At 40.9% G+C, this 8,560-nt stretch overlaps 1 protein-coding gene and 1 long non-coding RNA gene across 3 annotated transcripts; one reads left to right on the plus strand and one right to left on the minus strand.

The window, feature by feature from the left end:
• The first annotated feature begins 520 nt into the window (after positions 1 to 520).
• LOC107837850 (uncharacterized) lies at positions 521 to 1,826 on the plus strand. The gene is made up of 2 exons (XR_001663901.1): positions 521 to 703; positions 873 to 1,826. It is a non-coding gene; the product is annotated as an uncharacterized LOC107837850 (long non-coding RNA).
• On the minus strand, positions 1,580 to 7,863 carry LOC103147049 (ankyrin repeat and SOCS box protein 6). 2 transcript variants are annotated; one of them, XM_016678419.1, is made up of 7 exons: positions 7,743 to 7,863; positions 7,319 to 7,442; positions 6,940 to 7,112; positions 5,486 to 5,592; positions 5,302 to 5,410; positions 5,130 to 5,216; positions 1,580 to 2,710 (listed from the first exon to the last, which is right to left on the minus strand). In XM_016678419.1, the coding sequence occupies exons 2-7, from the start codon at positions 7,426 to 7,428 to the stop codon at positions 1,989 to 1,991; spliced, it is 1,308 nt and encodes a 435-aa protein (XP_016533905.1). In that variant the 5' UTR covers positions 7,429 to 7,442; positions 7,743 to 7,863; the 3' UTR covers positions 1,580 to 1,988. The 2 variants fall into 2 exon arrangements, with proteins under 2 accessions (XP_016533905.1, XP_007565265.1); XM_007565203.2 differs by having other exon boundaries at positions 7,319 to 7,450.
• Between the last annotated feature and the right edge of the window lie 697 nt (positions 7,864 to 8,560).

The following is an 8,560-nucleotide window of genomic DNA, read 5'->3' on the forward strand; positions in this document are numbered from 1 at the left end:
TGTTCATTAAAAAAAAAAGGAAAAAGATTTGGGCCACCCAGAACCTAGGGGCCCTGGGCTACAGCCCCGCTAAGCCCTTCCTGAAGTCCGACCTAGGGTGGAGCCTTTCTTTTTTTAGAGAGGCGTAGCAGCTAAGGCCTGTTTGCTGCCCAAGAAAGTGTTGTTGAATTCCTTAACCTCTTCTGAGCTGATTGTGACTCATCCGTTTCATAATTTCTAGTTGTTTTTATTTTCCTTCAACAATTTTACATTGCTCAAAAGCTTTTGTATTTCAACCTTTCTGGTTAACACTTAGCTATTATTACAATCTTATATTAAAACCATTTTTAAACTACTTTGGACAAATTAACCAGGTATAGTACAAAATACTAAAAGTACAAGCCCTCAGAGACCCTTGGTATACAGCGGTGAGTGAAAAGGCTATCAGAGAATAAGCAGGTGTGCTGGGAAAGACCCACGGGCTTCAGGGAGAGGATAGATCAATAACTAATTTCAGTACAGAGCTTCACTCGCACTGTTTTTCCAATAAACGTTGGATGGAGAGTTACTGGCTTAGCCCTCCCCCCACTATCTCTGTTCCATCACCTTCCGCTAGCAGGGATTGGAGACGGTGGAAGAGGCTCGTTTCTGTCACTGCTGTGCACATCTGCGTGGTCAGGATTATGCTCCCGCAGCTTGTGTATGGTGTACATCTAAACCAATGGTGCTTTCTTTCATATGTCCTCTATGAGCGCACTCTCTCAACCGTTCCACGCATCCTGTCTGTGTATCTCTAATGTTTTTTTCTCTCTCTCTCTCTCTCTCTCTATATCTCTCTTCTTCCTCCTTCAACCGCCTCCCATCTTCCCTCCCTCCCTCCCTCGTCCGACCAGGGCCAGCGTTGAGGTTTTGTCAAGAGCATGCAGGCAGATTCAGACGGACAGGAGAGTGAAGCGTGTGTCATGCAGCTCTCTGCTGCTGCTGCTGCTGAGGCTCTTCTCCTCAGAGGCTGTGACCTAGATAACCAAGAGGAGCTGGAGCGCCTGCAAGCCTTGGAGCCACTCCAGCTTCAGCAATGTCAGGAAGGGGTTAGTTGTATAACACACAATGTCCTATTTAGTTTAGTCGGCACACGTACACTTACACATGAACACATATGTACCCTATAGTCTCTCCTATACCGTCGTAGTGCGGATTTATGTATTTTATTTTTCATGCGTTTCTCTTGCTGAAGCAGTGTTGAACAAGCCGAGTGTGAGGGAAAGAGGAGAATTCATCTGTATTTAATCAGAAACATTAGGAATGCTTGGTAAAGCTTTCTACTTCAGCAGCCACATTATGTCAAAGCTACAAAAGGCAGACTCTTCCTGCTGTGCTGCTGCCTTTAACTCGCGCCTCTTTATTTAGCGGCTATTCTGAGATTCGGTGTATGAGCACAACCATGTGGTACATACATGGCATTAATTATTCCCCTTGTGCAGGTAGCCTGTGAGTGCAGCACTCCTATCCTGCGCTACACTGCCACTTACTGGACAATTAAAGGCAGGAGCAATTTTTAGAGAATGCAAAGAAGTGTAAAAACAAGCCAATAGAAAAGTGGTGATCACATTTTCTTTATTCCAATATGATATGGAAAAACTTAGATAAATTACAAAACACAGCATCACCACAAAAAGGCCATAAGATGTAGATGGATTCTACGCAAATGGAACAAGCTTATGGCCAAAGAAAAAAAAAAAATCTCATTTCATTGCGTGTGCTGCTGTGATTCAACACTGCCATCACGTGGTTTCATTTTGTACTGCAGCATTTTAAATTATTTACATTTAGCTGTACAAAAAAAAAAAGATTGTAAAAACAGTATTTCAATGTAAAAAAAAAAAGGGTGGGTGGTAGGGGAAAGAAAAATAATTCAGAACAAAAAAGGCATTAAGGTTTTGTCACTTTTTGTTCAATTTGCAAATACAACAGCTAAATTTACAATTTCATTTCAGGCTAATTAGTTTCTATTAACCCTGAGTGTGTTGGGGTTTGAAGCAGGCCCAGCCAGCCTTTGGGGTGTAGGTGAGTTCCGGAAGCAGAAAGTCTTTCAGTCTGTCTGGTAAAGGCAATGCTTTTACTCTGTCCACCAGCGGCCAGGGCTGTAGGTAGCTCCTTATGAATGACCTAGAAAGGCAACGTAGAGGCGGGGGGCTTCCTTCACGCTCCACTACACGATTGTGTAGACCTATTAGAGCCTGAGCGTACGGGTGAGAGTCCAGGTTGGCCACAGGGAGCTCCGGCCTCGAAGGCAGATTCAGCGTTGGGACGTTTACCCTTGCCAAGTCCAGCAACATCTCCGCTTGTTCCAGGAGCTCAGCGGCGTGACTCTGATCGGTGCAGCGCAACAGGGCGGTTTGGAGCCTCTGGAAGAGCAGGCTGTAACCCGACCAACAGGAGGAACTGTGGTGGGAGCAGACCAGAGAGGCTCCGCTCTGGATCAGGAGCACGGCCAGAGGAAAGAGCAAGTCGAAGTGCTCCAGGCTCGTCTGCGTCAGCGAGGCCTCGCCGTCCTCATTCAGGCAGCAGCTGGGGTCCACGCCGTGGGACAGTAGGAGCTGTGTGGCCTTGAGGCAGAATTTACCGATCTCGGCGGCATCCTCCGCACTGGCGTCCAGAGCCTCCTTCACCAGGAACACCAAGGACGACTCCACCGTTTCGCCGTCTACGGTGGCAGCGTTGACATCGGCCCCTTGAGACGAGGGATACAGCAACGACAAACAGATGAGAATAAATAAACCCCAAACGTATTCTTACATTTGTAAAACCACATCGCATTTTACTGCTCTTTCACGTGACAAACTGAGATAAATTAAATTGCAACTGTGAAGTGAAAGAAAAAAGGACGCATGGTTTTCCAGATTTCTTGCAACGCTAAAAAAACCCTTAAGGGTGGTGTGCATCGGCAATCAGCCCTCTTGAGCCTATACTTTGGAGAACCACTGATTGCTGCATACTATATATAACTACAAGTGTTTTGGAGCACGTCTCTACAGAATCTGAATTTTTTTGCACATAGCTCAAACTCAGACTGAATGGATACCATCTCCGGTCATTAATTTGTAATTTTTTCAGATTACACTTTTAGTAAAAAAATAAATAAATCAAACCCACAAGTCTGTTCTGCTCTACTTTATACTTGTGCTCTAACATGAGGTTGCAATGTGACACAATCAAAAAAAAGTTCAAGTGTATGAATACACTTTGCAACTAAAAAAAAAAAAGTTACATAAAACAAATTAAGGCAATTATTTCTTGTATTAACTTATTGTTTTCTTGGGCTGTTTGGAAGAAATAACACACACCTCTGCTAAGACCGATAATCAGTTGGGTTCATGCATTTGGCGGCTACGTAGTTTTTATTTTATACAAAGTTCCTAAAGGTGGATTAAGTTGTTTTCAGCAAACATTTCTTAACACCAGCATGGTTTTATTAATTATACGACAGAGAAACATGTCTCGTATTATTCCATTACTTCCTTCTGATTTCGGACATGCGGAGTTCAAACACAAAATCTGAAAAAATTACAACAGAGATTAAACAAACTCTTAATAGGAAATATCTGAAACTTACTTGGAAGAGCTGCCGTAGCCTAAACTGAACCCAAACCTTCCTCCTGATCCTCAAGGATTTAAAGAGGCTGCCGGCTTGTGAATAATCAGGGGAGACAGCTGCAGAAGCAATTGTTTTTTTTCTTCTTTTTTTTTTTTATTTCTTTTAGCTTTTGTAACGCAGCCTCAGACGACCCCTGACGGCGGTTTTAATTTTCTTCTGGAGGCTGAACAATCATCGCGGTGCTGCGGCGGAGACTAGTGCTCCCCCTCAGCCGTCGTTCGGCGGAGTCAAAGAATTTCTCCCAGGAAAATGATTAGAAGTTTGTTCTGCAAGATTCTCAGAACTCTGAAACTACTTTGCGAGATTGTATTTTGACCCATTTTGTACAACCTACTGTGTGAGTTTTGCTCCAGATAATAAAAGATGTGCGTCTCTGCCTCATGCCTGCAGGAGTGCCATTGATCAGAACTTGAACTGTTTCAATAACAACCAAGTTGGACAGAATGTTCTACAACAGGTAGGTTGTTGTTGAAGCTGGTATCATGCTGGTTGTATAAGGGTTCTGAACAGCTTTAGCATGCACTAAGTCACCAGGTTTAATCACTATTTTGTGGTCTTCATTGGTACAGTGCCTAAGTACTATAGGCACAGATAAGAATGGACAATTTTCCTAATTAACTTTTATTTATATTGTAGGTGAAAAATGTAGGATTTGCTCCTAGGTTTTGTCTTACTGTAACCAGAGCATCTCCACAATGCTGAGGCATCAACGTGCATGAGGAGGATGAACCAGCTAAAAACTCCCGTCTTTATTGAATTTGCCTGTAACGACTTTCTAAATCCAGCAGATGTCACTGCAAGTGACAAAGCAACATGGTGTCAGCACAGTGTCTACACAGTTTGGGAAATGTGCCAAAAGGATATTTTTTCCCCACAACAGTTTCTGAAGGACAGCCTTATGTTTCTAAAAATATAACCAACATTACAGTGTTCAATGTTACTTATATGGAACCTCTCTGCTGTGGTGCTGGGTTAATGTTAGCATGTTAACATTTTGTTTTAATGGGAATTGTTGATAATTTGGCTTGTAAACAGAGACGGTTTTTCTTCTGCTTGGCTTTGAATGTCATAAAAATTGATGACCTTTGATTTAGCTGCTTTCTGTGCAGCTTTACACAACACCAGTAGTTAAGAGATGCAGCAGCCACTCCATCACTATTTACATCATTATAGAAGGGATAAACCAAAGCCACCTAAATTGTTAGGGAAATCCAAAACAACATGGATGGTTTCCAGTTCAATTTTGTGAACAAAAACAAGTGGCACATTTTATATGCATAAAATACTAGAGAGTAGACAAGCATCAGAGGCCGAGTCTCTTTAAGGGCTCTGATCATTTAAAGAAAGCCTTGATCAAGACTCACAACCAATGCTTTGATCAGATTAGATTAATTACACTTGTAGTATTTGAAGTTTGAGTTAACACTTGACCAACCAAAGAGAGAACAGACAAACACAGAGAAGCCGGAGACCATTTAAGAGTCAGCAGCAGTACCTCTCTCCAGTAAAAGCCGGATGTTCTCTGTGTTGTGCACGGTCAGCCCGTCGCTGCTAGCTAATGCGTGGAGCAAAGGCGTTTTCCCTTTAAGAAAAGAGACCAAAGCAAAAACACTTTAGAGCAAACAGATGTATGAGTTGATGTGCTTCAGCAAGGCGGTCCGACATACCATGTTTGTCCCTTGAATTTACATCAGCACCAAGGTCCAGCAATGTGATCAGGCAAGGCAGTCTCTCTGACTCTTCACTCGCAAGGTCCAAGGGACTGCTCTCGTGGATCTGCAGATGTGTAGTAGATGCCGTTTACAGATTCGGGAAGGCGATGAATTGGGAGAAAGCAAGATAGAAACTCACCCTGTCCCTCTTTTCAATGTCCGCTCCATGTCCAACCAGCAGCCTCACCATGTTTGGCCTGTTCCTTAAAACGGCTATATGTAGAGGATTGTAGTATGACACAGGGTCTAGACAGAGGAAGAAACATAAAATAATCTTCAAAGTGATTTTTTTTTAATCTAATAAACAGTTTCTATATTTGTACACGCACAAAAAAGCGGACAAATAACTAAATGTACATTTTATCTTTGCTTTGCTCCTCTGAAAGCTTGTGGCCTACATTTTCAGTATGAATGGAATTAAGAGGAAAAACTAGAAAACAGGGAATCTGGAGCACTTTGCATGCTTTGTAAGAACATTTGTCAGTGCCAACTCACAGGAGAGAGGTATTCAGGAGAAGCGAGAGATGAATAAAGGAGCCTCTGCATGGATCCACTAATTATGTCCCACAGGACACGCATGTCTTAAACCACAAGAGGTCACTACAGCAAAGTTTAAGCTGAAGCCTGGTTGTGTAGCAACATAGAAAGAATCTGATGCTGCACAGTGAAGACAGTGGTATGTCATGTTTCCTGTATGGGTAATACTTGGATAAGCAAAGATCATCAGAAAGGTCCTCTCAAGCTTCATCTAATGATGAAGCTACAAAACAGAGCTTTGCATATAGAAAAATGATTAATAAAGAATTATTACTTTCAGGTTCAATGCTATCTATGGAAAAATCCATTGATTTCTATGAGTAGCTGATTGATCTCTGTGTCCAAATAATCATTATATTGGTATACAAGTGTAAATAAAGCCCCCGTGAAAGCATAAGCAGTCAATATCTGAAAAAATTTTGGTGCAAAGAGATACTGAGGGGCTTGGCCAAGTGAGGGGATGAGCATAGGGAGATAAGCAGGGCTGTGGTCAAAACCAGAGAAAGCACGGTTGCCAACTTAACTTTTTTCCTTAAAAAAAACCAACTAGTGAGCCCCCCGCCCCCCAAAAAAGCCAGCTTCATTAGTCCAGTGCTGAACAAAGTTTTTTTTTCTTTTCTTTTTTTTTTACTGTGAGAATTGGAGAGATGCAGAAGTGTTGTTGTTTATTTTTCCTTACTTTTCCTATAAATGGGGCAGACAAAAATCACAAAGCAACTTTTGTTTCCAAATCATCACTCAGGCTGAGCTGGACTGATGAAGAAGAGTCACACTAAACTTTAACAAGTATTTCTAATACTTTTTTTTTTCTTATTTGTGTGCAAAACTATAATGATAATTAACCAAAACTTCACAAATTTGTCCAAATGCAGTTTGATTCCATTTTTGAGGGGTCCAAAAATATGGGAGCAAAAACAAACCCACAAGTCTACCCCTTCACTATCAAAAACGAGGCAGTAGTTGCTGACTTTGCTCCACTGTTAATTAATTTGTCAGAGTTGTTTTTTCATGGAGGAAAAAAAAGTGGCATCTGTGAATCAACCTATGAACGCTCACCTTCAAAATTTATATCAGCTCCATATCGTAGGAGGATCTTGGCTGCATACACCAGTCCCCTCTCTGCCACTTTAAACAGGGCGTAGCTGATGCCTTCCAGGAACACCTCAGACTGGGACTCTTGCTCCAGCAGCTTCACCAGAGAGCTACACCGACTGGACTCTTCCTCGGGACTTTTCACAATAAAGAAGAAACAAGACATGTTTAAAAATAATAATGGCAAACACCACTCCACTGAGTAAATTTTTCAATGTAAGAAATTAGAATAAGGAGATTTTGTTTTATTTTCAAATAGATAGTTTGCTAAAAGCAGAAACAGCTTATCTTGAAAATGAATCATCCTTTCCATTAAGTTGTTTTTTTTTTTTTTTCGCTTTACCTGTTTTCATTATTGCTCTCTTCTTCTGCTATCCCAACCACACGCATAACAGCGTTTACAAGCGGCTGGTACTCATAGATGATCCGTCGGAACCCATGGAGGAAAGGCATGGCTCCTCCACCGTTTACACCTCTACATGCCATAGACAGAAAACGGGACAATAAGTGGACGTATTCAGTGTCATTGAAATATGTTCAAAAAGCAGGTAAAAAAAATAGTTTTCAACGAAAAGACTTAAGGCTAATATATGTGCTGTCAAAAACAATCGTTAGCTTCATGTCAACGCGAGTTAGAGTTCATTAGCACCATCATTTAGCTGTCTTTGACACGACTAAAACTACAGCTAGCATTAGCATTCTAGCCAGAAATCCTGTCTAAACTTATTTACATGCTAACTTTATTCACAGAAAGTATTCTACATTACCTAAAGCGAAAGAAGCTGGTGCAAAATCCCTCTGAGCGCTGAACTAATGACACCAGTTGTTTAATTTTCAAAACAGGAAACTTCCCACACGCCCCAAACAGTCCCACCTTGATTTAGTCCCCATTTACCATGAGACTGACCAAGGTTCCGCCGTCATTAATAATGAAAAAGGCTAAAAAAAAAAGTAATAATAATAAAAAAAAATACCTGAGAACATGTGGGAATATATTTATGTTGTTTTATATCTCTCCACAATAAACAGTTTCCTAATTTATTTATGGGAAAAGTAAAAAAACACACTTTGGTCAGTAATAGTTTGTCACAAAACCAGAAGCCGTGAACTCAATGCTGCCGAGACGAACGTCGAGCTACTACTGTAGTGTTGAGGTATGAAATAAAAAAAAGAAAATGTAGATGAAATTCACTGATAATGTACCTGTGAAGTCAATGGTGCCAGTATGAAGTATTAGCAAGAGAATTATGCACTTATATGTAATATGGAAGTGAAATAAACGTACTGATATTATTTTAAAAAGCTGACTATAATAGTGCTGTTTACACCATTTATTATTTGTGATTGTTGACATAAGCCACAATTTTAATTTTCATTAATTTTGATAGGCTTTTCAAGTTTTTATCACAGAAAATGTTATACCTTTTTGTTGTCTGGCTCTTCCAGTACAGGTAGCCAAATTGCAGTGAAACATGATGCTAATAGCTTGCTGCTGGTGGTTTTCAAACATATGGCCATTATAAGATTGGTGGGTGACATTTCATTTGAAGGGCATGCATGCCTATTTTTGCAAAAAATAAAATAA

Source organism: Poecilia formosa, unplaced genomic scaffold (assembly GCF_000485575.1).
Source record: "Poecilia formosa unplaced genomic scaffold, Poecilia_formosa-5.1.2 Scaffold5, whole genome shotgun sequence".
Taxonomy (NCBI): Eukaryota; Metazoa; Chordata; class Actinopteri; order Cyprinodontiformes; family Poeciliidae; genus Poecilia; species Poecilia formosa.

Excerpts from the sequence above, each read along its gene's own strand:
- LOC103147049 (XM_016678419.1), bottom strand. The coding sequence starts at position 7,428 with ATGCCTTTCCTCCATGGGTTCCGACGGATCATCTATGAGTACCAGCCG. Across the intron at positions 5,411-5,485 it reads ACATTGAAAAGAGGGACAGG|ATCCACGAGAGCAGTCCCTT; the intron begins GTGAGTTTCTAT and ends ACACATCTGCAG. Across the intron at positions 2,711-5,129 it reads CCGGCTTTTACTGGAGAGAG|GGGCCGATGTCAACGCTGCC; the intron begins GTACTGCTGCTG and ends CCTCGTCTCAAG.